The following is a 27110-nucleotide window of genomic DNA, read 5'->3' as shown; positions in this document are numbered from 1 at the left end:
CTCCCAAAGAGGGAATCCTTATAAAACCAATCGCTAGCAACTGTAACCATGATGCGACGCAGTCCCAATGCAGCCATCCAAATCTATCATATTGTATCCCGGCAGCCGAAACGAAAAAAGAGAAAGAACATGAGAAACAAGAGAAAGGAAGAAGCAAAGGCAAAGAGCAAAACCCGATGAATCAGAAGCTCCAGATAGCATATCCGCCCGAATAAAACAAAATTGCAGCTGAACGCCGAGTATAAGCACGATCCACGCAGCTGTTTCTACTCAATGCTCAGTTTCGTGATACCGTCGTTAGTGTCGATCATACCCTGGAACCCAACACGTCCCTTATTGCCAGATACTCGCCCGGTGCCGCCTCCGGAACCGCCGCCAACGTTCGCACCGTTTCCGCCACTGCCACCACCACCACCAGCGCCACCGGCCTGGCTGCCGTTCTCGCTCGGGGCGCTGCTCACGGAAGGCGGCTTGTTGGCGGTGGTGTCTCCCCCCACGCTGCCCGGCCTCGAGCCCCAGGGCGCATTGTCCCTCTGCAGCGGGCTCTGCATGATGGGCGAGTTGTGGACGCTCATCCCGGGACTGACAGCCCTGCGCTTGAAGCTGACGGGGTCAAAGTCGTCGTCTCGCCGCCGCTTGCTATTGATCCGCCTCGTGAGCTCGGCCGCGCTCGGAGGGCCGTGGATGCTGCCCCCCGGCACGATGCCCCCACCGCCACTGCCCTGGCTTGTGGAGCCCTGCGGTGTGTCGTTGCCGGAGCCCCCGGCGGCGGTGTTGATTGGCGCAGGCAGCACAAAGGGGTTGGCGCAGGTGCCGTTGGAGCTCGCCGAGGGGGAATCCATGGATGCGTCTTCCAGGCTAAGCCCGGCTGAGGAGCCGCGTGGAAGCCCAAATAGGGGCGGCGGCGGCGTTACACGCGAGGCACTTTTGCCGTTGCTGCTTGCTTCAGAGAAGGTGTCCCAGAAGACCTTGCCCTTGGAGTTCTTCAGGGCCTGCTGCTTAAAGCTTCCGCTCAAGCCTAGGCCTGCAGCCGCAGGGCCGGGGTCCATCATCATGGCGTCCTCGGGGATGTCGTCGATATTATCCTGTGTAGGGAGACTCGGGCTGGATACTGCTGTGGTTGGCGCCGAGTGTGTAAGTGCTCGTAGCTCAAACTCCATATCGCTCTCCTTGACTTGGCGGACAACTTCAGCCTCGCGACGAAACTCGGCCTCGATAGGCGCACTTTCTTCGGCCAATGCAGCACGAATACGCGCGAATCCCTTGGTTTTCGGCTACCACGAGTTAGCAACATGCCTACGCAGAGGAGGGAAGTTGAAGAGGAAGGAAGTGAAGGCACGGACCAGAAGGCTACCACGACGGGTGACAGCACGTTTGATAACGTTCGGCCGCGAAGGACTATCCATGTTCTCAAGCTGCGACTTCAAGTTATCATCGCTATCGTTTCCCGAAATGTGCAATTGGTTGGCGGCCCAGCTGATGCTTTCCCTGCGTGCGTGTGTGTTGACAATCTCCTTTGGCATGATATTGTTGGGCGGGGATTTCGATAACGCCGGCTGCGTCATGCTGGAGTTATAATTCTGTCCCATGAGACCTCGTATCCTCTTCCGAGGGTGCTTCCGCGGTCGTTGCCGCTGCTGAAAGCTCAAAAGGGTATTGGCAGAGGGAGAACCTCCGTGCATCCAAGCAGCACCTGAAGGGGAGTGCGAGGATATCGGCATGCCAACCTTGGCGACTTGCGGGGTGGTGAGAAACGCGTCGTCCATATCCTCATCCATGAAGTCGTCTGGCTCTGAGCTAGAGGAGGTGTCGGAGCACACGTGCATGGTGCTCCCCAGGGAGCCAGATATGTTCGATCGTTCGTTGTTCCCCATCATGGACCACAGCGAATTCGATATCTGTTCTGCACTGCCATATTCGCCGCCCCGTCGGCCCGGAATGTTCATAGCCCTACTTCCAATCGTAGGCGACGAGTCGGGCGATGCTTGGTCGGCCAGAATCGAGTGATGGAGGCTGGTTGCTGCCCGTGAAAAATCCAGCCCCCGGGACCTTCGTGGCAAAATGTTAGTCGGAGAGGCATAGGGATGCTGAGAATGGTCGAGCTTCGGCGACAGAGGTGCGGGCTTCGCGTATGTCGATTGTTGGACGGGAGTGAGTGCGTCTGGAGGAGGCATTTGCAGTGACAGGCCACGATGGGAAAAGCTGGAATGAACAGGCGTCGAAGGGGCGGTAGTAGTATCTCGAATAGAACTATCATCCTTTGCCTGGCCCCGCGAGGCCTCGAATATGAACGGGGAAGGCGACAACTTCGGGGTCCCTCCTCCATCTGACAATGACCTGGTCTTGGATAAAGGTGACCTTACAACTCGTCCGCCTATTCCTGCCCCTCCCATCTCCATCCCTTCCTTGCCATCGTCCACTATGGCAGTCTCAGCAAAGAGAGAATCCGACATTGCGCCAGATTCCCGCATGGCTTGCGGCTCGACAGGGCGAAGGCCCACTGTTTGCCAGAATTGGGGGGTTGCTCTTCGAAGGGCTTATGTGCGGGAATACGCGTCGCAGGTTTCAGAGTTCCATTTTTGGATTGGCTGTCCGATCCACAAGGAACCCGCGCAAGGTTGTTCGTCACAAAGTGGTGGAATCATCAGTAACTGACAGGAAAGTCAATGAAAACGAGTGCACGAAGTGACGAGTCGCGAAGTTTAGTCCGCTACGTAAACGCCCGTGCGTAATTGATGTATGTTATTACCAGGTATATACGTCGGCGGCGCGGCTTATCAATGTAACATGAAAACGGTATTGTAATTCTGCCGCTCTCAACTGAGCATGATCTTAGTTCCCGGTTTAGTAAATCTAGCTCTGAATCGTTTGGGAGCGTCTCTTCCTTCGCCAGCAGCTTCGCAGAGCCGTGGACCAAAGACCTGATTTAGTTCCGTGATTCGTTGGCTGTTTAAGTCTTGGCTCCTTTAACCGCCCAAGGCAACCGGTTGCCAGGAAGCTTGTTAGGAGCAACGACCCATGGTTGGACCTTTTAGCCCCCAGATTGGTGAAATCCCCGGTTTTGGGATGGAGTAATTGTCAGCCGAAGACAGACGCTAACCTATAGGGACCAAAGGATAAACTATTGCGTAAACTATGGATGGAGTTCGCATTAGCAGAGAGAATTTGTCACATTGCACAACCACCAAGGACACATCGAAAAAAGAGCCACAGCTGTCCCTCTCATAGTACCTACCTACCTACCTATCTAATTCATAGCTGATGTTAACGAGAGAGAATGTAAGCCACCTAGGTAGGTTAGGTAGGTATGCACCTCGTAGTGTCCCGTTTGGAGATAGGTAGGCACCTCCCTACCTACCTACCTAACTGCCCGTCCATTGGTGATTGTTAACCTGGAAGGATGCAACGTGCCTGCCCAGCTACCTAGCTGACCTTTGACGTCAACGCCATGGTGGGGTAGTTTGACGTGGCCCAAGCTTCCATTCCGAAATGCCGACTTTCAATACAACCCCTCATCTCACAAATCATGTAATCCCTACGTACCTAGAACTATATCTACCTACGCAGTAGATAAATTCGACGCATTCGTGAGACCTTCCTGTCTAGTCCGTATGAATAGCTTGCGAGCGTTGCAAAGACTGAAACTGCAATCAAATATTCTCCAAACATCTTCCAGGCGGGTTTCCTCACGATTCGTTGCAACCATGGCTGCGACAACAGATACCAAGAATTATAAATTCAACCACTCTATGTGAGTACCTGGGTATACTAAGAAGGTCAAGACAGATGTATGTGTGCTAATATCGCCATCCTTCAGGATCCGCGTCAAGGATCCAAAGGAGTCAGGTTCGTAACTCGAAAGACCACTGCCCCCCTTTTCCTATCTAGCCCTAGCTGAGCCGGCTCCAGTCAAGTTTTACGAGTTCCTTGGTATGAAAGTCATTCAGAAGCTGGAGTTCCCGGAATCCAAGTTCGACCTCTACTTCCTCGGTTACGACTCGCCAAAGGCCGTGTCTCATGGGAATAATGTCTGGGATCGCGAAGGTCTCATCGAACTTACCCATAACTACGGAACCGAGAACGACCCCAATTACAAGGTCAACAACGGTACGCCTGCCTGCCCTAGGCGCTTCAAACGCGTAGCTGGGCGTGAGACTCGTGGCAAACATCCGCGGGAGAGACTTGGCTAATTGATTCCGACCAGGGAACCGCGAGCCTGATCGAGGCTTCGGCCACACCTGCATCAGCGTTGACAACCTCCAGGCCGCGTGCCAGAGGATCGAAGATGCTGGCTATAGGTTCCAGAAGAAGCTGTCAGACGGTCGGATGCGCCACATTGCATTTGTTTTGGACCCGGATGACTATTGGGTTGAGGTCATCGGCCAGAAGCCAGTCGAGGAGACTGAGAATGTGAAGGAGACGGATGTCGGGACTTACAAAATGGTAGGCCACCCTGTCCTGTCTCCAATGCCAATTTTGGGTTGTGCTGACGCAGTCCAGAACCACACCATGGTCCGTGTGAAGGATGCCGAGAAATCCTTGAAGTTCTACCAGGAGGTTCTGGGCATGTCATTGATACGGAAACATGAGAACGAGAAAGCCGGCTTCAACCTCTACTTCCTGGGCTACCCAGGTGCCAAGGGAGTGCCTGCAGAGGGCCAATCGACTGCGGACCGGGAGGGGATCCTGGAGCTCACATGGAACCACGGCACCGAGAAAGACGCAAGCTTCAGCTATCACGACGGAAACCGTGCAGACAGTGAGGGGCGGCAGGGGTTCGGTCATATCTGTGAGTTATCCCATCATTTCGTGGAGAGCGAGTGCTAACAGCGGGACAGGCGTGTCGGTTGACAATCTCGATGCGGCTTGCGCGAGACTCGAGGACTTGAAAGTCAACTGGAAGAAGAGGCTGACGGATGGGCGGATGAAAAACGTTGCCTTTGTGCTGGATCCGGACGGTTACTGGATTGAGGTTGTCCAGAATGAGCGTTTCGCGGGTAAGGCCAACTTCTAGATACCTACTGCGCAGTAAGCAGGCACGGAATATCAGTCCTGTCCAGCAGCGTGCACATGACATGGCATGGTTCAATGGCACTTACGAGGCGAAGTGCAGGCAATGAAGATCGGGAAGATCCATACTGGGGCAATGAAAAGATCCAGCCAGTCAGGAAACAATATACATACTGAGACGGCTCAGCTTATGCCCCCTTGGCCCCCCGCCTCCCACCTGGAGGGGGTTGCAGTAGTCTTGCATTAGGTGAACGTGGGGGGGAATTAGTGAGGGGTAGGTACGGGGCGTGGGAGATGCTGATTGTGCACCATCAAAGGCATTCGACCTTCATGCTGTTCCTGCTCGCGACCTCTCATAGGCTGACGTCGCTCGCCTCGCTGCCAATTCATCCATCTAGCCTCTCCCTTCGCCTGCAGCGGTCCCTTTTGGCTCGGGAGATCCTATGACAAGAGCATTTCAGCCATCCGCTTCGGAAAGCGATGTCGCAGGTGGCGGCTATCGTGGCATTTTACTATCCCAGCTTGACGTTTCTCGGTCTGCAACCGGTCGTTCCGCGTGGCTGCAGTCATATCGCTTCGTCCTTCTATTCGATCTGTCGTGTCATCACTCTTGGTGGTATCTAGGTACCTAATTGGGTGACCTACTGTGAGTGCATCGACGTGGGCAAGCAGGAAGTAACTTATAACTCGCCTTCCCCCAGGATCTCTCCCTGATCTGACCTTCTCCCTGTTGCTCCCACACCTTGATGACCTACCTCCCTTCTCTCGAGGCCCAACCTTCTGTTCTTTATCCATCGACTCTTTGTCCCTGAACCCACAACTACCTCTTCCCCACACCATCATAGGCTCAATGGCACCTTCGGCAAGCACCGAAGAGACGTCCGGCCCCCAGCCAACGCCGGCTTCCTCCGAAAATCGGCCACGGATTCTCGTCCCCGAGAAAGTCTCTGCTGACGGGCTTGCGCTGCTCAAAGACACCTGTGATGTCGATGTCCGTACGGGCCTCTCCGCAGACGAGCTGATTTCCATCATCCCTTCCTACCATGGGCTCATCGTCCGCTCCGAGACCAAGGTCACTGCCACGGTGCTTGCCGCGGCCCGGAAGATGAAGGTCGTTGCCCGCGCCGGAGTTGGGGTTGACAATATTGACGTGAACGCGGCCACGGCCAACGGCATCATCGTGGTCAATTCGCCAAGCGGGAACATTGTGGCCGCGGCCGAGCACACAATCGCCCTCCTCCTGGCCACGGCCCGAAATGTGGGCCGCGCCGACGGCACCCTCAAGGCCGGCAAGTGGGAGCGCGGCAAGCTGGTCGGAGTCGAGGTCGGCCGCAAGACGCTGGGCATCATCGGCCTGGGGAAGGTCGGCATGAACGTGGCGCGCATGGCCATCGGCCTGGGCATGAAGGTGGTAGCCCTCGACCCGTATGCAAGCGCCGACATCGCCAGTCAGGCGGGAGTGCAGCTGGTTGAGAAGATGGGGGATCTGTTACCTGTCGTCGACTTCCTGACGATCCACACCCCTCTGATCGCTAGCACGCTGAACCTCATCGGTGAGGCCGAGTTCCAGACCATGAAGAAGACGGCGCGGGTGCTCAACGTGGCCAGGGGTGGCGTCTATAACGAGGAGGCACTTGTCAAGGCGCTGGACGAAGGCTGGATTGCCGGCGCCGGCATCGATGTCTTCACGTCGGAGCCGCCACAGCCCGACTCGGCTGCCCAGCGCCTCGCAGCCCACCCGAAGGCGGTGGCCACACCACACCTCGGAGCGAGCACGGTTGAGGCCCAGGAGAACGTGTCGCTTGATGTCTGCACGCAGGTGCTAGAGACGCTTTGCGGCGGCGGACTGCCGACCAGCGCGGTCAACGCGCCGCTGATCCTGCCCGAGGAATACCGCAAGCTGCAGCCCTTCGTCCGGCTCGTCGAACGCATGGGCAGCCTGTACACGCAGCACTTTGTCGGCGGCAAGGGCGGCATGATCGGCGGGCGACGGTTCGAGCTCGTCTACCAGGGCGAGCTGGCGGGCATCAGCAACACGCGCCCGCTGTTCGCGGCGCTGGTCAAGGGGCTGATGTCGTCCATCTCGGAAGCGGGCGGGCGGGACGTGAACATTGTCAACGCGACGCTCATCGCCAAGGAGAAGGGCATCGCGATCAACGAGACGCACATCCGCGAGTCGGACGACCTCGCGTACGCGTCGCTCGTCACGCTGCGCAGCTTCGGCGGCGGCGACCAGGGCGACCAGCAGCAGGTGATCGAGGGCTACGTCAGCGGAAAGACCATCTACATCTCCAAGCTGGACAAGTTCAGCGCGAGCTTCATCCCCGAGGGCACCATGGTCGTGCTGCACAACTACGATGAGCCAGGCAAGATCGGTAACGTTGGCATGGTACTTGGCAAGTACGGCATCAACATCACGTTCATGCAGGTGGCGAGTCTCGACGCCGAGGGACAGCTGGAGAAGAATGGCCAAGCCGAGAAGGAGGCGCTCATGATTCTTGGCGTCGACGGCCACGTAACCGACGAGGTGTTGGAATATCTTGGCAAGTCGGAAGGCATTCTAGATGTTAGTTTGGTAAGACTCTGATGAGCGAACACCCACGTAAAGAGGCTAGGGGGTATCTCTTTCTCCGGCTATGTTGTCTTTAGCCAATAAACTCCGAATATCTACCTCCATACCTTCAAAGCGCAACTATCGTTGTGTCATGCAAAACTTCAACTCGGTAGTGTACTAGCGCAGAACCAATGGACGTTGATCCAGATCTCTGGGCGCCTGGGTGCGTTAGCCTCACTCGTCACTACCTCATTAGGCACCTAGTCGCCATGCCGCCACAGCTCAGGCCCCGCTCAGAGCTGTTGTTACTGACGGATTATTGAGGTTGGCAGATACCTGACGTGCCTAGCAGGGGTACCCGGTAGAGTAGGTACCACTTAATTACTAGGTGCACATCCCCGCCACCAAACGTCCAAGCTAGGTCTTTGCCTGCTCTATCTTCCCTCATGTTCTCAACTTCTCATGCACATTTCACATCACTCCTCAAGAACAGCTAAAGGAAACCTGCGCGGCCCCCCGTAATATCCCATTACAGAAATCCGATATATCTCTCCCCTCGTCTCAGGACAATGAATTGATCCCACACAGCTAGCTTAACTCGGTCACCGCAGCGAGCAATGGCGGGGGCGATAGCACCAACTCGGGGCATTACTCGGGCGCGAGGCCCCAATGCCTTCCTTACAGCTCGCCCGCTCGAGCTGGGCGTCTTTCGGATATTGTCCATGTGCTTGTCGACGGTATCTGCAGCACCCCTGTCTCTCCTGGACCAGTATCAGCATCCCAGCCCTGAGGACGAAGACGTGAGCATGTGGGTGCTCTACGTGTCGTCCGTGGTTTTGGTTCTCCTCGGCGGCGCCTTCGCCGGCTTAACAATTGCGTAGGAACCCCTTCTCCTCCTTCCCCCCGTTTGCCGAAGAAGTTTGTTTTGTCTGACGAGAGCAGTTATATGGGCCAGGACGGCATCTATCTCCAGGTTGTCGCAAGGGACCCTAGCGAGCCACAGCAGAAGAATGCGAAACGGGTATACGACCTGCTGATGAAGGGGAAGCACTGGGTCTTGGTCACACTATTATTGGCCAACGTTGTTGTCAATGCGTCCCTTCCCGTTGTCCTGGACCGTTGTCTTGGGGGCGGCGTTGCTGCCGTCGTCGGCAGTACTATTCTTATCGGTCAGTGCCCCTCCCACCCCATAGCGCCTCGTCGGTCGAAGTCTAACCTACTATTGTTCCATTCTAGTCATCTTTGGCGAGGTCGTCCCACAATCCGTATGCGTACGGTACGGCCTTCAGATCGGCGCCTTCATGTCGAAACCCGTCCTCCTTCTCATGTACCTCAGCGCACCCATCGCTTGGCCCATGGCGAAGCTCCTAGACTGGATACTTGGAGAGGATCATGGAACAGTTTACAGGAAGAGCGGGCTGAAGACGCTGGTGACGCTCCACAAAAACCTCGGGGCCGTCTCGGATCGCCTCAACCAGGACGAGGTCACCATAATCAGTGCCGTTTTGGATCTCAAGGAGAAGGCGGTCGAGCAGGTCATGACGCCCATGGCTGACGTGTTCGTCATGTCTGAAGACACAGTCTTGGATGAGAAAACCACAGACATGATCCTCACGGCAGGATATTCCCGAATACCGATTCACGAGCCTGGCAACCCTACAAACTTTGTCGGTATGTTGCTTGTGAAAATACTGATCACGTACGATCCGGAGGACTGCAAGCTTGTCCGAGATTTCCCCTTGGCCACCCTTCCCGAAACCCGTCCGGAAACCAGCTGCCTGGATATCGTGAACTTTTTCCAAGAGGGCAAGTCCCACATGGTCCTGGTATCGGAATATCCAGGGGAAGATTACGGTGCCTTGGGCGTCGTGACGTTGGAAGACGTTATCGAGGAGCTCATTGGAGAGTATGTGCCCACGCCCACGCCCCCCCTTTTGTTTACCAGCCATATCTGGATTTTCTCAAACTAACTTCGTAAATAGGGAAATCATCGATGAATCAGATGTATACATTGATGTTCACAAGGCGATTCGTAGACTTGCACCGGCGCCAAGAGCTCGAGTGCACAGAAGAACGTCGGAAGGGCAGGGTGGCAGCAGGGCGAACGACACTATTCTGGTCATTGGCCCAAGCGATGCTACAGATGGAGAAGACTCACCGCAGCCCGGGAGACGCGGTTCGGCTGAAGCGAGGAGCAACTCGCCCAGTTTGTCGAGCAGTCTTCGGACCACGCTGATGCTTCGTAGGAGCTCAGCAGGGATTGACGGTCACACTACGGTTCCGGTCCGTGCCAATTTCGAGGAGATGAGGCACCACTTCAAGCACCTTGGACCCTCTAATCCTGCGACGAACCCAAAGGAAACGCGGTCGACAACAGTCAAGATAAAGCCCGGAACGGCTATCGGCTCAAGTCATCTCCGCTCGACTTCTATTCCCGGAGAGATTCACGACGAGTTGATGCTTCATGGGGATGACGAGACAACAGGCTTGCTAATGCATCAAGACAGCGGTAACCATCAGCTTCTTCAGGCGTTCCGGCAAGGCTATGGATCCGCTATCGTGGGCGATATAAATTCGAAAATGCCAGAGAACTACGCATCGGAAACCGCGGTGGAGGATGACGAAGAGTACGACGCTCCGGCCAAATCAACATTAGCGGAGCCAAATGAGGACGAAATCCAGGCCAAACAGGCATCGGCGAAGTCGAGCCAGGCTGGTGATCCAGAAGCCACTGGCCCCCGGTCCAGTGGCAGTGGCAGTGGCAGTGGCAGTGCCGAAAGTGCGCATAGTAACAAGTCCGATTCGGGCAAGGCTCTCCAGCTTGCTCCTAAGAGATCATGCGTCAGGAGCGGGAGCATCACGGAGAATATTGTCGAGTCCCGGGGTGTCAGGAAGGTTGTACTAGAAACACAAGCTCTGAGTCCTACTGCTGATGGCGACGAGACCATGGCCGCGATGGTTTCTTCAGGGTCAATTCTCAACATTCCCGTGGCCCCGGGCCACGATCAAGCGACCGTTGCTGTGCCCGTCGCGGGCCATGTATCGGAAGGCGAGGATGGAGGAGAGGCAGAGGCAGAGGCAGAGGCAGAGGCAGAGGCAGAGGCAGAGGCAGAGGCAGAGGCAGAGGCCGAGGCCGAGGAAGGAACCGTGGCGGCAGGGTCATCGGCAGCCGCCGCTCAGACTAATGCACCAGGCAAGAAGAAAAACAGGCGCAAGAAGCGAAAGGGCGGCCATTCATGAACTCGGCAAAGCCGCGAAGATCGTGTGTGTCAAGATCCATGTTAGCAACAAAAAAAAAAGACGTCAGCCCACAGGTAATTAGCATTGAACTGGGCACAGAAGGGCGTCAAATGAAATAAACAGTTCAGCCAGCTTCCGGGTTTCCCCCATGATATTGCGAACAGAAAGCTCTTGCATTGTGAGGGGCTGGTTTCCATGTTTACTACCGAAAATGACATGGTTAGCGAAGGGTTTCTTCTCTCTTGGAGGGCGAGAAGGTCGCGAAAACCCGAATGGTAATCCAATCTTCGTGTTGACGTGGAGAACTCCCAGTCTTCAGTTTGGCCGCTTTCTGGATTAACCAACTGCATGCTCGCAAGCCCGACTCTCTCTCGAGAGAGGGTTGTTAAGGTAAATTAGGCCCAGGTGCCCTTACCTATCTTCCACAATGGTTCCGTGGTCTAGGGGTTATGACTTTTCGTAAGTAAAAACAACATGGGCCCCATCAGGGGTGTACCCTCACGCTAATAGACGACATAGGTTGTGGTCCACTTGTTCGCCATTGTCCGAAACAGCCCGTGTTCGACTCACGGCGGAGCCATGAGCTTGCTCGGGTTTTTTTTTTTTTTTTTTTTTTTTTGGCCTTTCTGCTGGCCATCCCAGCTATTTGTTTTGGGTATTTTCTGTGGTATTTCTGAGTTGATGGCGAGTAAATGCGTTGTTTTCCTATATAGAAGAGCCGGCGACGGATTGAAGTCGATGCCAGGAAGCCCTGGGAAAAGATGGCATGTCTATTTTGCATATTCTGCTTCTATTCCTCTGTATTCTACCATTGATTCCGTTTATCGATGCCTTCATTCCCTGTGTAATCATCTCCCTTTTCGTTTCTCAATCGTACCAGATGGCGTTCATGCCGAACCCCGGCTCCGGTATCCTCACCCTGGCCACGCGGTGCAGGAACTCGTCCTTCCAGCGGTACATCTCGACCCAGCCCTCCTGGTCGTCGGTGATGGCGAGCCAGTCGTCGGTCCAGGGGCAGGGCGCGACGGCGTTGCTGTGGCCGCCCGAGGTCGGGGTTGGGTTCAGGCACAGCTGGGTCTCGATGCTGCCGCAATCGCGGAGGCGGAAGGCAGCGACGTAGCCGGTCAGGTCGAACGAGTTGGCGCGCGACGAGGCGAACAGGTACTTGCCGCTCGAGGAGAGGGCGCAGACGTCGGAGCGGTACAGGCCCTTGCCGGTTGTGGGGTCGCGGTCGGGGATGCCCGGCGGGATCAGCGGGAAGGCGTGGTGGGTGTAGATGGGCATGTGGGTGTCCGGGTCGATGACGTACTCGCACAGCCGGTTGCCGGCCTCCATCAGCGCGTACAGGTACTGCCCCGTCGGGTGCATGGCTACCCACCTCGGGTGGTCGCCGGGCGAGGGGGCGTCGACGCTGCCGATGAGGCTGACGGTGCCGTCGGGCGACTTGCGGTGCACCCAGAGCTTATTGGCCGTCAAGTCAGCTGAGTAGAGGTACGTCTCCGTCGGGTCGAAGACCATGCCGTGGATGCCCGTGTTGGGCTGGTACGGGTAGTTCTGGATGTTGGTGTCTAGGGCCCCCGAGGCCGAGACGGAGAAGACGTTGCCGTAGCCGGCATGGTTGTAGAAGGGGTTGGCGTAGACGCCGTAGGGCGGTTGCTGGGCGGCGAGGAGGAAGATGGCCCGCGTGTTGGTGTCTTTGCTGTTTGCCTGGGCTGCATGGTGTTGTGAGCAGGTTGCCGGACCAGTCAGACTGACTGAGAGTAAAGGGTGGCGGGGAGGGAAACACACCATCACCACCCATGAGATGAGAGACCTCATGGACAATCTCGGTTGGACTCTTGACGGCGAAGCTCGACCATTTCTTCATGGCCGCACCGTAGAGGTTCCTCTTGGTGTGCTGGCATCCATTGTCAGCCTATCACGCACGCCCCTTATTGATTTGATTTTTCTTGATTTTTCTAATTGGTTTCATACATCGAAGGTCATCCATGATATCGGCTCGTCGTGGGGGATCTCAGTCCGCTTGACGAGTTTGAGAGTCAAGTTCTCATCGTCAAACTGGACGGTGAAGATGGCACCTGGTGGGGTCCAGGTCCCAATCATCAAGTGATGGAGGGGCATCGTGGAATGATGGAGCTGGCTGGACACGTGAAGGGCACAATTCCTCCAGCAAATCGTTCGATTGGTATTGCACCTTTCGCCAATCAGTAATTCTCTGTTTCTCTCCAAAAACTTTGGACGAAGTACGGATACTGCCCGGCGCGTTAAATGGCTGCATGCAATGACAGGCATTGAAGCTGCCCCTCCCTTGGCACCCCTTCTCGGTACTGACGATGTCGGGAAGAACGTTCAAACGAGCCACTCTGGGGCCCTTGCAGCGGCGGTAGATGCTGGCGGCTGTCATGGTGGGCGGCGAATCTCCTCTCCAAGGTGGCGGGAAAACCTCCAGCAGATCCAGCGCTAGAGTAGAAAGAGTCAGAAGTGGGGGACGGCGGTTATCCGGATAAAGCCTCTTCCAATTCGTTAGCCCCAGGCCTTGGGAGTTGGGGGTATCTGTGCCTACTGGTACGATGGCCGACGGCCTCCGTGGAATGCCACAAATATGCCACAATATGCTCAACACTGGCACAGGAAGATGAAGCATTGGTGGATTCACCATAAGAATAGGCAGTTCTGGACCTGCTGTTCAGACTGCCTTGCCTTGGGACCGAAACGTAGATGGTCCCGCCGTCCACGGGTTCGGGTGCCGGCCTCGGCCAATCCGTCCGGCCTAAGACCCGGGACTGCCCGCGGGTTTCTGGAGAATCTCTCCAGGGCTAAATTTGTCCCACACCAGCAAGTTGCTCCAACACTCCACGCTCCTCCATTCTCCATTCAGTCTTGGATAAGAATAACACACGGCCGCGATGCCACTCCTCCTGTCGCTACATGTTACGGGGAAATGACGCTACAAAGCAGGTTGAAGCATGTTTAAGCATCTCGGTCTTATCCGGAATTCTAGGGCTGCACGACCCAACTGTACCCCAACGATGACCCCTAGTTGAAGACCGACACCGTCTTCGCCGTTAAGCCGAATCTAGTCGTCGACTTCACACCGCTGAAGGGTGACGACAAGGCAACCTTCAAGTTGGAATATAACATCGACCTCGATCCCAAGGGCTACAAGGGCAAGTTGTAAAGATTTGGATGGTGAGAGGCATTGTTACATACGCATATCATGAACTTCTATATACCCCACCTTCGACGTCTAGTTTTACCTCGTGTCAGATCAGGAGTTGGATGTTGGACCAGGGCTTTTTGGATTGGATTGGATTGGGCCAGTCCCAAAGTAGTAGCAGATCGAGAAGAGAAGGCAGAAAGAGCCGAATTCCCAGCTGCTACGAGAACTTAATCCCGATCATTGCTCTTTAGCTACTTGTTCAGGCTTTCGTTGCCAGTGCCTTCGGGGAACACCTCTCAGAGGCTGCTCAACTGCAACCTTGTGAAACTTAAACTAGGTACTTAGTTAGTTCCAATGGCAACTGGTGTAGAGCCAATTTCAACTTAGATTTCCAGTACCTATTTGTAAGGTAAAGAGCATAACTTTCGTGGGAGGGACCAAATTCTCTCGGGCCCCCACCATGCGTCATAAACCTCAAACCGGGACTGCGGGGGAGACAGAAAAAGGTCGAGATTCACAAGCCAGAGCGACCTTGAACATCGTCTCTGACTACGACCGCAGCGGGATTAGATTCTAATGAGAGATTATCCAAGGGTCAATTAGGATAAGACAACACTGAGGAGACAATTGCTACTCAAAATAACTGCCCCAGACGAAGCTGACGTATACGTATGTCACCGGGTAAACTATACCCTCGTCGCACTTCCCGCAAGACCATTTATACCCGATCTCTGCTGCTGCTACTCACCTCCGCCCTTGTTCTAATCCTGGCGACCTTCTTCTCTCCCGCCCTGTCTCGTCTTGTCCGCTTCTCCAAACACATTGTACCCCAGCGGGCGACCATCTCAGCCAGCAGCAGCATCAACACTAGGACAAGCACAATGGCCTCCTCCGACTCCTCCCCCTACGCCAAGGAGCTCCTCGTCGCGCAGCTGGCCGTCCAGCGAGCCGCCCAGCTGACCAAGCGCGTCTTCCACGAGTCGGCCAAGGGGACCGTGTCCAAGGACGACAAGTCGCCCGTGACGATTGGCGATTTCGGCGCCCAGGCGCTCATTATCTCAGCGCTGCGCCACAACTTCCCGGGCGACGAGATCGTCGCCGAGGAAGAGTCCTCCCAGCTGCGCGGCGACGACGCCGACTCCCGGGCCCTCCGCGAACGCATCTGGGACCTCGTCCGCACGACCCGCCTCGACGACGACGACGCCGAGACCCGCGTGCTGGGCGGCGCCGTCCCCAGCGTCGAGGCCATGCTCGACCTGATCGGCGCCGGCGGCAGCAAGGGGGGTTCCAAGGGCAGGATCTGGGCCCTCGACCCCATCGACGGGACCAAGGGCTTCCTGCGCGGGGGCCAGTACGCCGTGTGCCTAGGGCTACTCGTCGACGGCGAAGTCGAGGTCGGCGTTCTGGGCTGCCCGAACCTACCCGTCGACGACGCCGCGCCGCTGAGCGCCGACGTGGGCGACGAAACGGGCGCAACCGACGACAACGGCCGCGGCGTCATCTTCGCGGCCGTGCGCGGCCAAGGTGCCGAGAGCAGGCCTCTCGGCACCGGGGGTCTGGGCGAGGGCAGGTCCATCTCGGTGCGGCCGATCTCCGACATCTCGGCGGCCAGCTTCTGCGAGAGCGTCGAAGCCGGCCACTCGAACCAGGGGGGCGCCGCGCAGATTGCCCAGAAGCTCGGCATCACGCGCCCTAGCGTCCGTATGGACTCGCAGGCAAAGTACGGCTCCGTCGCGCGCGGCGCCGGTGACATCTACCTGCGCCTGCCCACGTCCAAGTCGTACCAGGAGAAGATCTGGGACCACGCCGCCGGCGACCTGATCGTGAGGGAGGCGGGCGGCCATGTCACCGACACCACGGGGAAGAAGCTGGACTTTGGCCACGGGAGAACCCTGGCCGAGAACAAGGGCGTGGTCGCCGCGCCGGCGGCTGTTCACGGTCAGGTGCTGAGCGCTGTGCAGGAGGTCCTGGGGTTGAAATGAGGGATAAGGGAGGTTCGTAGTGTCTACGGCGGGGAGACTTGATTCATCCCACGGTACCTCCCCGAAAAAAAATAGAAGATACAAGTCTGTATGTATATAGCACAGGTCTGGCCCACGCAATTGTGTGCCCGGACAAAATTAGAAGTACAAAAATAGGCCTTGCGCCACCTCTCTTCTACTTGATCTTCTTCTGCTTCAGCTTGATCGTCTCATCGTTGACGAAGATACCCTTCCCCTTATAAGGTTCGGGTACCCGCCACCGGCGAATCTTGGCCGCGAAGGACATGATCTCCTCCCTGTTGATGCCCTCCAGCAGGATCCTCGTCGGCTGCGGGGTGCTGGCCTTGATGCCCTTGGGCACGCCCATCTCGATCGGGTGCGAGAAGCCCAGCTTCAGGATGACAAACTGCTGGCCCGGATATTCCTCCAATGCCGGCCGCGTGTCGAGAGATGCTCTGTAGCCGATGCCGACTAGCCGGAGCAGCGCCGTGTGGCCCTCGGACACGCCGAGTATGTACTTGTTCAGATAAGCCCAGGTGGTTCCTATGGCAAGCAAAATAATTAGCTTGTCAATTCGAGTAGACACCACGAATGGTCGGGGGACGAGGTGGTTGTTTCGTGCTCCATACCCCACATCTCCCGCTGCTCCTTTACGGTTGTGTCCTCCACGCTCAGGCTGGCCTTCCTGGCCGCAATGTCATGATCGAGGCGCAAGAAAGGCGGTAACTCGAGGTCGAGATTGCCTATCATCCCAGTTAGCCAGATGTCACCTACTTCTCTTCCCCCGCGTCTCCGCAATCCTTACCCAACGGCCCGGTGACCGTGACGGTCCTCTTCGGGATCTTGAGGTACGTCGTAGCATCCCTCTTAACCTTGGGCTCGCCGATTAGGAGCTCCACGCCCGGCGGGACCGAAATCGGTGTCCTCCCGAGCTTGGACGGGCGGCTCGCCGACGCGGAGAAGGGCCTCGTCGCGTGGAGGGCGGGGACGAGGAAGCTCGGGAGGATGACGGCCGAGGACGAGGGTGAGTAGGATGAGATGACCTTCTCCAGGGCCCTTACCCTGCTCGGCGCAAACATTGTGTGGCTGTTCCGGTGCAACTAGGGCTCCGGGCGCATGTCATGCCAGATCGTGATGCTTGGAACGATATCCAAAAAATGTCATGTTTCTCCTCGAGCCGGGAGGAAACGGTCCGTCCTATTGGTCAGCCGTGCATTTTCCGAAGTTTGGCCGGTACATGACCCCTTACATCTGGCCCGTGCTCTTCCCTGTCTTTGATCCCCTATCTTGAATGGGAACCATAAGACTAACACTGCGATAAATCTCTTGTTCATTCAGATGATCTAAGAAGTCTGGAAAGTTAACTAGAAAGTTTGGCTCCTGTATGTCAAGCTTCAATGACATGGTAGTATGTAAGTTTCTTGACTCGACCACATGAGTTGAATATCTCGAGGTTGTGGGCTCGTGGTATGATCCCATCGCCAGATATACCACGATTCGTGATCAAGAAGGTCATGAAAGCCACTTTATTTCCCCCCAGGATTAACTTCCACAAATTGTAACCTTCTGGGAATCTTCCTCCAAACCTGGATCAGTACCAATGTCGAAGCTGCTAGCCCAGAGTGCGGGCAACACCTTCCATTAGTCGCTCCTTCCCCTTCCATCTTTGCTGGGCTCCTGCCATTTTCGTAACTTCCATCTCCAACTCGGGAGCTTTGCGCCCAATTTCTCCCTTTCCACATCTCTCTAACCACTCTCTTCTTCCTCTTTCGAGTGTTTCGTGAACCTCGAGAATCGGTCAGCCATGGCTCAGCACCTCTCTCAAGGTATGGTTCGGGGTTTGGCATTGGCTTTCGGGATCCTTCTCCTTTTTGCTTCTCCGACTGCCGCTTTCTGGGCAAGTGAGAAGAAAGCAAGTCCCGTCGGAAGACGTTCTGAAATCCTGAACTCCAACTCTCCCCTTCCGAGCATTTACGCCATCGCCCTGAGCGAGTTGCAGGAACTCGAGTCAGAACCTCTCTGTCACCGCGTTGCTGCTCGGCTTCTAGTGAGCAACTGCCAGCTCCTCGACGGAAAAGATGAAGCCACGGTCCTCACCGATAGCGGCCGCCAACTTCGAGATTTCATCGACTCCTACGCCGCTAGCCTAGCGATATGCGACCTTGAAAGGGGAAGATTCAGCATCCCGTCAGAGTGCGCAAAGTTTCGAGAGTCTTCATTGAGCCTTCTCAGCCCCAACTATGAGCCAACTCTCCATGTCAGCTCAAAGGAGATTGATCTCTGTCTTTCGGCGCTGGGGACTTCGGACTCGGCGTGGAATACCTGGGTCAGCTATCGTCATAAGGCGTTGAGATTCTGCGAAGCAGCACGAGCAGACAATGAGAAGGGTTCGTATCAAGTCCACATCTTTCATTTTTCTTCATCTGCTAATATGGGAAACAGCACGGAGTGTCCAACTCTACCAGCGATTAACCAGAGTCATTGCCAAGCTGGCAGAGGGCGTCGAGGCCGAACTTCAGAAACGCATGGCCGATCTTGACAATCGAGCTCGGCGAGCCTCCGAAAGCATGGACCAGTTAAACCCGCAAATAGATCAGTTGAGGGAGGGACTTGCTAAGGTCGAGGAATATCTTTCCAGAGATATGCGCCAGGCAGTCAAGGAATCGTCGGAAGCCATCAAGGATGGCCTTGGACAGGCAGAAGATTTGCACCAAGCCCTGGCAATCATGCTCAAGACCATACTCGAGGGTAATTCCCAGGTAGCCGTCGCCCATGAGCAGTCCCTAGAACTGGCCACGAATAGAGCGAACGACGAAATGGGTGGCCTCATGGCAGTCATTGCTGGTGCGGTTGCTTCGTCGGCAACCTTACAGAATCAGATCGTAAGTCATTTCTAGTCCTCCGCGAGCCACCTAGCTTCTAACGCTGATACAGGAGATTTCCCGGCTCCAGGCCGCCGAACTTGAAACCAGACAAGGAGCTGTTGAAGAGGTGATTACCATTGCCCTACCTCCATGGCATTGCAGATCCAGCCATCAGATCCCATGCACCAGAACCGGGCTAACAATACGACAGGGATTGAACAGACTTATCGAGGCTTCGGAGGCCTTGTCTACAAAATACAACCACCATTCTTACCTCCTACGTCAGGCGGGCAATATTACTGAAGACATTCTCGACTCTCTGGTGGAGGCGGCGTCGACAGCTTCCAGTGTGAACCAGTCTCTCTTTAAGGCCTCGATATCCACCAGCTGGTGGCCATATATTGTGTGTCCCACTGTGGCTCTCGTTATGGGATCTTATGGTCTTCCACCTTCTGCGTTCCGGAACCTTGGACTGATCGCTTTTGGAGAGCTCGTTGGATTTCTGGTCTCGTCATTTGACCACATTCAGGCCGAGTTTTTCTCCTTCGCCGGCGCCCAAGCTACGGGGAATTCGACTTTCACTGGACTTTAGGTCACCTCGTCTCTAACGTTTCATGACCTTAACGCTTTTTTCTTTTCTTTTTGGAACGGGTTGGGCGTATTTGACGCCTCCTTGCCTGGGAATGGGTAATGGGAAGGGGGAGCTGGCAGTCAAGGAAGGACGCCATACTTGGGATTTACAATGGGGTCAAGTGGACAATCTTCCTCAAACGAATACTCTCAGCTCTGCACGGCTACTCTCAATGCCTACGGGCTCACACACAATATATCGAGGGTATCGCAAGAGGCACATTCAAGCTACAGTTCTCCACTTCTAGAGTAGTTACCAGCGACAAGCACCTGAATGTGTCATCGACTCATTGCCGCACAGCTAGCCGCAATATACTATTTTCCTTGACCGATATGGTAAATCTAATGCATTGGGACTTCGTCAGCTAAGGAGTCGTCAGAGTCGCCATTCGCCCCTTTATCCAATTGAACTCGGCCACTTGTTCCCCCTTGAGGTCGTCGATGAGATAACCCCATGCGGCAGGGGAGGCCAAATCTATGTATGGCGAGGATGCCGGATGAGTAGAAGGGAAAGATGGGCGAAGAGGGAAACTCGAGGGGTCCGAGATGGGGATGAAAGTGGATATTTATTGAGAGTACTCACCAAGCCCAATCAAAGATGTGGCAAAACGTCCGTAGTGCGAACCCTATCTCTGCCCATCCCCTCTTCTCGAAATTCCGGTCGCCGTCTACTTATACTGCTTCTTTCATTCACCTTTTCATCACTTCTCTCTTAGCACTTACCGTCTCGTCCATGCCTCGCGGGACGATGATCAACAACAAGTTGTGCACGGCAAGGGCATGCCTGGGCAGGTGCATCAAGATGTCAAGGTAGCGTTCCCGCCGCAGTATTATTTCTTACTGACCACCCATGATCGCGAATAACGTAATCATACAAAGTTGAGAGGCCTGTTCCCCCCTTTCTTAGGTGTTTACCAATAGCTACCCTGATGCAAAAGCAGTTACGCCCCCTCCCAATCCAGCCCAACCGACGCCACCAACCAACCGATGCATTCCCGAATAATACACCGAGAAAGAAAGTTTATGTTGATGCAACAAAAGAAACAGCCTGTGTGCTATGTATACAATAAGGGAAAGACATTCGAGCAAAAGTAATCCTTCGCCTGCTTCTGAGGCGGGAAGGGGATGATAACACATTAGAGAAAGCAGCAGCCCTAGTGCGTGCCGAGTCTCCTGAACCAATTGCCGAAACTTTTGAGCTTTCCAGCAAAGCCCCCTCTCCTGTCATCGTCTTCCGACCACCTGCTTTCGGCACAATGGTCCTCCTGCGTCCCAGCGCCGGTGGCTCCAGGCACATGATCGGGCGCAGCCCCGGGTTCGACCTTGCTCTCGCCGTCGCCATCGCGGATATCCTCCAGTCTCATGGAATTACTCGGGTAGTAGGCCGACTGGACGCGCCTGCCGCCTGCTGAAGGTGCCACGGTGTGGCTAGGATGGTCCGGCATCGTGTTTGCCTGGTCGGGACCCGTTTCCGGCGAGGACTGTGACGAGGGACTCACCGAACCGGGGTCGCGGCCGCGGCCATGGAAGGAGAGCGGACGACTGAACCTGGCAAAGGCTGGGGCCCAATCACCGCTCAGGATCCGGCCACGTACGTTCCGCCGGTTGCCGGTACCTTGACCTGCCGCCGCATGCTCCGTATCGCTAGCTTCGGGACTCTGTAGCTGGATGTGTCGTTGCATGAATGCTGCGCCGGTGCTTGTCGCTCTACGGGGTACGGGTTTGGACATGGAGAAGGCGGAAGATGGAATTGCCGATGTCGAAGGGCCCGGAGATTGATCTCTGATGTAAATCCCTGGCTGCAGAGGCATTGTTTTGGCCATCCCGAGACTTGAGGGGCGGTGACCGCTTGCACCTCTGGAGGATCCGAGAAGATATTGATCAGGGAGGTCGATGGGGCGCGGGCCCGACATATTACTTTCGTCTAAACTGTCTCTGCGAGGCCAAACACATCGACGGCTCTGCCTAGCGGTGGTGGCAGCCGGTGTCGTGGCTACAGATGGTCCGGGAGTTGAGGAGCTAGGCGGCAGGGCATGGTCGGAAGCTTGAGAGTGTGGAGATTTGTAATACGGCGACCATCCGGAACGCAGCGCAAGCCAGACTGCCGTGATCGAGATCAGCATTTTGGTGGCGTTGTCGACAGGATGACTGGTGCGCTCAGATTCGGGTTCCGGCGGCAATATTGTTTCAGAGCCACTGTCGCGGTCCGACGCCGACGCTGACGCCACAGTCCGACTTGAGGGCGAGGTTGGAAATGCACGTGAAAAGGACGGCAGTGTCTGGCTCCTGCGCCTGGATGGCGGGTACCGGCTGGAAGACATGGTTACCGTGGTATAATGACTTTGGATATCGAGGGCTGACTGTGTCAAAGTTGCCATGATGGGGTGCCGGCGCGTGAGAGGGTTGAGGATACTGAACGTATATTTCAGTCCCGAAGAATCGCTGGATGTTGTCGGCGTCGGTTGCGGAGTAGCGTCTCCCAACGGCCATGTGGTATTTGTCTGCATCCCAGGCCTCCGAGCCCAACGGGCAGTCGTGGTAATTCCATGAGCGTCGACATGGACAAAATCGAATGACCCTGTCGGAAGCATTTGTGCAACCCACGCGGACCCATCATCAAGCACGATCTCGGTCAGGTCGGACTTCTTCTTCAGTGGACTAAACACAGCAAGGAGCTTCCTCTGATCAAGGCCGTCATCCTCGTCTTCACTCTCCAGCGCATGGGAATTTATGTCATAAGCTTCGCTTTGCATCACCACCACATCGGCAGCGCCCAATTCACCCTTGGCGCCAAAGACCCTAGGAAACCGCTTGGCGACTCGTGAAGCCACCAGAGGGCCAGCTAGTCGCGACGACGGGAAGACGTCAATGATGGGCACTGGCCGATTGGCCTCGGAGACCTGCTGTAGCTGCAGATAGAGCTTGGGGTTGACCTTTTGGACCACTAGACTCTTCCCGGCAAACCGGGGAGCCGGGTAAGCCAAAGCGTATCTGGTGGTCTTGCGGGGAACCCGTCTTCGCCGACGAGAGGTGGATGTAGTCGAAGCGGTGTCCGGAGACTGCGGGAGGGGGCTCAAGTCAGACGTAGGCAGGGGATTGGGATCGGCGTTCATGGGTATCTTCGACTGCTGATCCTCCTCGGCGTCGTTGTCGTCCTCCTCCTCTCCGTCGTCCGGCTTCTCCTCAAGTTTCGGACCAGGCTCTGGTGTACGGGGTATGTGTTCTGATACCGGTCTCGGCGTCTGCAATGCCACCGGTCTCAAGCCATCAAGCTGGCTCTGTGTTCGAGGTTTCTGACTGGCAAGGGCGGATCGCAGCAATGTGGGCCGCCGATTGGCACGCTGGGGCGACGTCGGTCGTTGATTGCGATTGGAATATTCGTGGCCATGAAGGCCAGCACCTGAGTGAAGAAACATGTGGCATTTACCGCACCTGCCCTGAGGAAGGGGCGAGGGGGACTTCAAGTGGAAAGGAGCAGGGCGGGAGTGGCATCGCCTTCCGGCTAGGGATATATGGTTCGAGGACAGAGGGAATCGCGACGTTAATGGCGTAGGTTCGTGCTCGCGCTCTTGAGAGCTATCGACAGGTTCTGAAGGTTCTTTATGGGAGGTGGTGAGTTGGGTGTTGTCGTTGCTGGCAATGCAATGCTCAAGGCCAATTTCGTGTAAGCAATCTTGGCAAGTATATGAGGCTGATGTTCTGTCAGATGGTGCCCAGCAGTCAGCAATAGGTCACCAATAGGAGGGCAGCTGCCCACACAAGGGCATTGGAGTATTACCCCGAAGGTGGGATGATAAATTGATATCCCCGTCTCTTATTACCAATTGGTAGGGATACTCGCCATACTAGTCGATCGTCAGAACGGGCTGGTATCTGAGAACTGAGAAAGGAGAACCGAAGTTTCCCTTAAAGACAAAGAGACCTGAGGGAGACAAATAGTTGTATTGGTAATTACCTACCTATCTAGCTACATCGGCGTATATGCCAAGACACCCGATCCCAGAAGGGTTTTACCAATTTCCTGTGGTCCCTCGGCACCTCACGGGACGATAAATAACTGTAGCTTTTGGTTTCACCGCTCTCCTTGAGTGGCGGCATCTTAGATCATCTTGTCTTGAAGTCATTTTACCTATTCGTTGGCGGGGCCAGTTACAAATTTGGCCGGTACTCGGGTGCCGCGCAGATCCCGCATAGGCTGCGGGAAGCTTTTATTCCCAGCCTAACATCGCAGCTCGGCCATGACACGAGTCCGATCTTGGGTACTGTACCTTGCTTGGCCGCCCAAGGCCCACCCAAGCTGCTGGAACCGAGTTTCACCCCCCACCACGAAAACTTAACACCCGTTATCTTCTTAATGCGTCCAATGTGTATCGCATGTGATCTCGAAACTCTTGCCTAGCCTTTTCTCTTCCTCCCCATAATGCCTACTCGCAACCCTGTTCGGGCGTTGGTCGTCGCTTTCGCTGCATGGAAGACGTTTCTCCTAGCCATAGCTGTGGGGAGCTGTGTCGGTGTGGCATATGACACCTCAGCAAGCCTTGCCCTCGACGGGGTCGGCGTCGGCAACAGCTCAACTCCGACACTGGTCAGCAGACTCACAAGTTGGGACGCCATCTATTTCACACAAATCGCGCGCCGCGGCTATCTGTTCGAGCAAGAATGGGCATTCGGGAGTGGGCTGCCAATCGCCATCTTCTACCTCGGGAAAGGTGGGCTTGCACATCTCCGAGGCTTCCGTGATATTCTTCGTTTGTTGTTCCTCTCCCAACTGACGTCACCCGTCACCAGTTTTGACAGCTCTTGGCATCGAGACTGGCGGCTATCTTCAGCCCCTAGTGGGCATCCTAGTGGCAAACGCCTCCCACCTGCTCTCTGTCCTGGTCTTGTATCGTCTGGGACAAGTCGTCTTCCGCGACGCTAGGTTGGCACTGGTTGCGGCAAGCCTGCACATCTTCTCCCCCGCCGGCCTGTTCCTCTCTGCCCCGTATGCCGAGAGCAGCTTCTCGCTGCTCAGCTTCACCGGCCACCTCCTCTTCGCCGAGAGTTGCCGGAACGGCCGGCGGCCTGGCAGTCGGGATGCCCTGATCTTGCTGGCCGGCATCTCCTTTGGGCTGGCCACACTCTTCCGCAGCAATGGCATCTTGAACGGCGTCCTGTTTGCCTGGCAGTTTGCTCAACAGCTTGCCCGCCCAGTTCGCCACCCGATGGCTGCCATCCGCAGTCTTCTCGTTCTGGGCATCGGGGGACTCTGCGTAGCGGCTGGTTCGATTGGCCCTCAGCTTGTGGCCTACTGGCGATTCTGTTCCAGTGCGCCGGAGGCGAATCTGCGTCCTTGGTGTCAGAGCTACCTTCCAAGCATCTACACTTTTGTCCAAGAGCACTATTGGTAAGGCTGACTGATCCCTCCCAGGACGTTATCACTGACACATCATAGGAACGTTGGTTTTCTCCGCTACTGGACCTTCCCGAACGTTCCGCTCTTCCTCCTGGCGGCCCCAATGTTGTATATACTCACCAAATCCGGCCTGGACCAGATAGTCTCGAGCACCGTCGCACACTCTGGAGAGGCCACACAAGTGGCTGGGGTGCTGCAATCTGCGGCGACTGCCCAGGTGTTGCTAGCCCTTCTTGCTGTGACAAATTATCACGTTCAGGTCATCACTCGCCTCTCATCCGGATCCCCCCTCTGGTACCTTTGGCTCGCCCGCCGCCTGTCCAGTCGGGAGACCTCGGACGGAGGGAAGGGTGTTGTCAGGTTCATGATAATGTACGCGGCTATTCAGGGGGTGCTTTTCGCCTCTTTCCTTCCACCAGCATAGGGCCCGTCTCAACGTAGTCTCGGATTTTATCATGGCTTCTCAATTACATGCTCGAAGCACCAGTGCTTGGGAACCGTCTATATATCTATCTAATGTCAAATTTCCCAATTCGCCGTCTAATTGGTATACAAGAGGGTCGGTCTTCCAAAGGCGAATGACACTGATGCGTCAGGCTCCCAGAATGCAACCGAAACACAGCCCCAAATCTTGATCTAGCACCTCCTTCATAGCTCGGTGCAGGCAACTGGTCGACTTTTTCAAGTGAACCCATTCTTTCGCAAGCCTTCTTCAAGAAGGCCTATCCATAAGCCGCCCGGATAGCCCGTCTGGCTTTCACTATTCCGGTCTCAATTCCGGTCCCAGTCCCTCTTCCCCCCCACCTCTCGCCACCCCCGTCACCAACCACCCTTCCCTCGCCAGCCAGAACACGGCGAAGCAGGGCGTCATCAGCAGCGCCAGCACTCCTCCCAGAACGAGTTTGAACACCTGCGGTGCCCAGGTACTCTCGAACACCCAGTCCCCGCCGCTCCTCGTCCCCACGGCAGTCAGAATGCCGACGGAGGGGCCCCACAGCACGGCAAAGGAGGCGACGGCGACGAGCATCGCCCTCAGAACATGGGCGAACGGGGACAAGGTGGCGGCTGCGGCGGCGTCGTAGTCGTAGTCGGAGGAGGGGGAAGACGGGAGGAAGAGGAACCAACGGGCCAGGGGCCGCGTGGGCTCGGGGAGGAAGGCCGCCGGGGCGACGGCGCCGCGACGCAGGTCCCGGGCCACGAGGAAGTACTCGATCAGCCAGGTCACGAGGCACTGGATGATGATGGTCACGCCGGCGTCGCCGGCGAGGGTGTTGGGGAGCTGGAAGAGCCGGATTGGGTGCGCTGTCGGGTCTTTGGTGGCGTACATTGCTATTTTTATTGTATTATTATCATTCAAACTATTGTTGGGAAAATGCGGGCTTGTGGCAGGAATAGGGAGGGACAATGCTGGTACGCCAGAAAAGTGCAAAGGATGAGGATCAGGTGATGCGCTGGCTTACCATAAGCAATAGCAAAGTTGATAGCCCCGGACAGGACCATGGCACCGATGCCGTCCAAGATGAAGATGTAAAAGAATTGGTGGGTCGTCATCTTGGTTGTGGGCGGCAGTACCAATTCGAGCCCCGAATCCTGGCTCCGGCGTGGAGGCGGTGATGGAGTACCGGCGCCGGCACCGGCGCCGGCTTCAGGATCCCGGTCATTGCCGGCTGCGATTTGCTGATCCTCTGACAGAACGTCGTTGTGTCGGGAGAAAAGATTTCCCATGGCTGCTCAGCCTGATCGCGCGTGCAGGGGAGGCTGCAGGAGGCTAAGATAGCGTGGGAGACCAGCAAAATCTATGCTTAATACTATGGAAGCACTATCTACTCCAGGGCATGACGAGAAGTTGATATTCAAGCACAAGCGCAAGTGTCACCGAAAGTGATAGAAGGCGAAACACGGCAAACTTTGGCGCAAATGGGTTGATTGATACTTGGCCCGGGAGCTTCGGGCAGTTGTCTTTTCATTTCGCAAGCCGTCGCAAACCTCCTGACTAGGTACTGACAGGTGGACAGGGTGGTCATAGAAGCGAGATAAAATATACGGATTTACAGGAGGCCACAGTGCGTATTGTGATACCTTACGTACCTACTTAGGTTGGGCGTGTAGGGCCCACCACCAGCCTTGAGGGAAAGTTGGACGTTGGAACCTGGCCCAGAATGCCGGGCCCGGATGCTAAACAGGCCTCCAATGATATTAGGGCAACCTCCATATCTTAGTATACCCCAACTACATGGCCTGAACTCGCCGACAAAATGACAATAAAAGTGACAGT

General features: G+C 55.9%; 12 protein-coding genes across 12 annotated transcripts; 7 read left to right on the top strand and 5 right to left on the bottom strand.

The window, feature by feature from the left end:
• Nucleotides 1-266: 266 nt before the first annotated feature.
• On the bottom strand, nt 267-2393 carry QBC33DRAFT_575611 (uncharacterized protein; the record flags this gene model as incomplete). Its single annotated transcript, XM_060430846.1, has 2 exons — nt 267-1274; nt 1344-2393. 2 exons carry the CDS (start codon nt 2391-2393, stop codon nt 267-269), a joined length of 2058 nt encoding a protein of 685 aa, XP_060287952.1.
• A 789-nt stretch (nt 2394-3182) lies between these two features.
• QBC33DRAFT_524647 (Lactoylglutathione lyase) lies at nt 3183-5218 on the top strand. The gene is made up of 6 exons (XM_060426739.1): nt 3183-3751; nt 3818-3846; nt 3910-4107; nt 4205-4443; nt 4501-4789; nt 4839-5218. The coding sequence occupies exons 1-6, from the start codon at nt 3612-3614 to the stop codon at nt 5012-5014; spliced, it is 1071 nt and encodes a 356-aa protein (XP_060287951.1). The 5' UTR covers nt 3183-3611; the 3' UTR covers nt 5015-5218.
• Nucleotides 5219-5860: 642 nt separating this feature from the next.
• On the top strand, nt 5861-10804 carry QBC33DRAFT_511234 (protein MAM3; the record flags this gene model as incomplete). Its single annotated transcript, XM_060425822.1, has 7 exons — nt 5861-7585; nt 7738-7787; nt 7897-7930; nt 8176-8441; nt 8507-8733; nt 8801-9470; nt 9547-10804. 7 exons carry the CDS (start codon nt 5861-5863, stop codon nt 10802-10804), a joined length of 4230 nt encoding a protein of 1409 aa, XP_060287950.1.
• An 867-nt stretch (nt 10805-11671) lies between these two features.
• On the bottom strand, nt 11672-12925 carry QBC33DRAFT_554902 (carboxy-cis,cis-muconate cyclase; the record flags this gene model as incomplete). The annotated part of the gene is made up of 3 exons (XM_060429568.1): nt 11672-12516; nt 12593-12701; nt 12779-12925. The coding sequence occupies 3 exons, from the start codon at nt 12923-12925 to the stop codon at nt 11672-11674; spliced, it is 1101 nt and encodes a 366-aa protein (XP_060287949.1).
• A 785-nt stretch (nt 12926-13710) lies between these two features.
• Nucleotides 13711-13982, top strand: QBC33DRAFT_554901 (uncharacterized protein; the record flags this gene model as incomplete). The annotated part of the gene is made up of 2 exons (XM_060429567.1): nt 13711-13734; nt 13845-13982. 2 exons carry the CDS (start codon nt 13711-13713, stop codon nt 13980-13982), a joined length of 162 nt encoding a protein of 53 aa, XP_060287948.1.
• On the top strand, nt 13711-14340 carry QBC33DRAFT_565885 (uncharacterized protein). The gene is made up of 2 exons (XM_060430435.1): nt 13711-13734; nt 13845-14340. The coding sequence occupies exon 2, from the start codon at nt 13991-13993 to the stop codon at nt 14213-14215; it is 225 nt and encodes a 74-aa protein (XP_060287947.1). The 5' UTR covers nt 13711-13734; nt 13845-13990; the 3' UTR covers nt 14216-14340.
• Nucleotides 14341-14402: 62 nt separating this feature from the next.
• On the top strand, nt 14403-16124 carry QBC33DRAFT_615939 (3',5'-bisphosphate nucleotidase). Its single transcript, XM_060432648.1, has one exon. It carries the CDS (start codon nt 14636-14638, stop codon nt 15944-15946), a length of 1311 nt encoding a protein of 436 aa, XP_060287946.1. The 5' UTR covers nt 14403-14635; the 3' UTR covers nt 15947-16124.
• QBC33DRAFT_524631 (ribosomal protein L6) lies at nt 15944-17087 on the bottom strand. Its single transcript, XM_060426738.1, has 3 exons — nt 16752-17087; nt 16576-16689; nt 15944-16489 (listed from the first exon to the last, which is right to left on the bottom strand). Exons 1-3 carry the CDS (start codon nt 17023-17025, stop codon nt 16122-16124), a joined length of 756 nt encoding a protein of 251 aa, XP_060287945.1. The 5' UTR covers nt 17026-17087; the 3' UTR covers nt 15944-16121.
• Nucleotides 17088-17750: 663 nt separating this feature from the next.
• Nucleotides 17751-19402, top strand: QBC33DRAFT_554898 (uncharacterized protein; the record flags this gene model as incomplete). The annotated part of the gene is made up of 4 exons (XM_060429566.1): nt 17751-18333; nt 18389-18828; nt 18881-18937; nt 19022-19402. 4 exons carry the CDS (start codon nt 17751-17753, stop codon nt 19400-19402), a joined length of 1461 nt encoding a protein of 486 aa, XP_060287944.1.
• Nucleotides 19403-20594: 1192 nt separating this feature from the next.
• QBC33DRAFT_511229 (uncharacterized protein) lies at nt 20595-22932 on the bottom strand (the record flags this gene model as incomplete). The annotated part of the gene is made up of 2 exons (XM_060425821.1): nt 20595-22781; nt 22873-22932. 2 exons carry the CDS (start codon nt 22930-22932, stop codon nt 20595-20597), a joined length of 2247 nt encoding a protein of 748 aa, XP_060287943.1.
• Nucleotides 22933-23416: 484 nt separating this feature from the next.
• Nucleotides 23417-25427, top strand: QBC33DRAFT_164733 (mannosyltransferase). The gene is made up of 3 exons (XM_060422267.1): nt 23417-24149; nt 24229-24826; nt 24875-25427. Exons 1-3 carry the CDS (start codon nt 23861-23863, stop codon nt 25257-25259), a joined length of 1272 nt encoding a protein of 423 aa, XP_060287942.1. The 5' UTR covers nt 23417-23860; the 3' UTR covers nt 25260-25427.
• Nucleotides 25428-25443: 16 nt separating this feature from the next.
• Nucleotides 25444-26743, bottom strand: QBC33DRAFT_164754 (uncharacterized protein). Its single transcript, XM_060422268.1, has 2 exons — nt 26296-26743; nt 25444-26164 (listed from the first exon to the last, which is right to left on the bottom strand). The coding sequence occupies exons 1-2, from the start codon at nt 26558-26560 to the stop codon at nt 25596-25598; spliced, it is 834 nt and encodes a 277-aa protein (XP_060287941.1). The 5' UTR covers nt 26561-26743; the 3' UTR covers nt 25444-25595.
• Nucleotides 26744-27110: the final 367 nt, after the last annotated feature.

Source organism: Phialemonium atrogriseum, assembly GCF_030411735.1.
Source record: "Phialemonium atrogriseum strain 8032-3 unplaced genomic scaffold QBC33scaffold_2, whole genome shotgun sequence".
NCBI lineage: Eukaryota > Fungi > Ascomycota > Sordariomycetes > Cephalothecales > Cephalothecaceae > Phialemonium > Phialemonium atrogriseum.
The sequence above is the reverse complement of the archived record's forward strand: the minus strand, read 5'-3'. Positions and strand labels throughout refer to the sequence as shown.

Coding starts and splice junctions, on each gene's coding strand:
- QBC33DRAFT_524647 (XM_060426739.1), top strand. CDS start 3,612: ATGAATAGCTTGCGAGCGTTGCAAAGACTGAAACTGCAATCAAATATT. Junction 3,752..3,817: donor TATAAATTCAACCACTCTAT/GTGAGTACCTGG, acceptor GCCATCCTTCAG/GATCCGCGTCAAGGATCCAA. Junction 3,847..3,909: donor CAAGGATCCAAAGGAGTCAG/GTTCGTAACTCG, acceptor AGCCGGCTCCAG/TCAAGTTTTACGAGTTCCTT.
- QBC33DRAFT_565885 (XM_060430435.1), top strand. CDS start 13,991: ATGGTGAGAGGCATTGTTACATACGCATATCATGAACTTCTATATACC.
- QBC33DRAFT_615939 (XM_060432648.1), top strand. CDS start 14,636: ATGTCACCGGGTAAACTATACCCTCGTCGCACTTCCCGCAAGACCATT.
- QBC33DRAFT_524631 (XM_060426738.1), bottom strand. CDS start 17,025: ATGTTTGCGCCGAGCAGGGTAAGGGCCCTGGAGAAGGTCATCTCATCC. Junction 16,690..16,751: donor CACGGTCACCGGGCCGTTGG/GTAAGGATTGCG, acceptor CTGGGATGATAG/GCAATCTCGACCTCGAGTTA. Junction 16,490..16,575: donor GGAGCAGCGGGAGATGTGGG/GTATGGAGCACG, acceptor TGCTTGCCATAG/GAACCACCTGGGCTTATCTG.
- QBC33DRAFT_164733 (XM_060422267.1), top strand. CDS start 23,861: ATGCCTACTCGCAACCCTGTTCGGGCGTTGGTCGTCGCTTTCGCTGCA. Junction 24,150..24,228: donor CATCTTCTACCTCGGGAAAG/GTGGGCTTGCAC, acceptor ACCCGTCACCAG/TTTTGACAGCTCTTGGCATC. Junction 24,827..24,874: donor TTTGTCCAAGAGCACTATTG/GTAAGGCTGACT, acceptor GACACATCATAG/GAACGTTGGTTTTCTCCGCT.
- QBC33DRAFT_164754 (XM_060422268.1), bottom strand. CDS start 26,560: ATGGGAAATCTTTTCTCCCGACACAACGACGTTCTGTCAGAGGATCAG. Junction 26,165..26,295: donor CAACTTTGCTATTGCTTATG/GTAAGCCAGCGC, acceptor CAATAAAAATAG/CAATGTACGCCACCAAAGAC.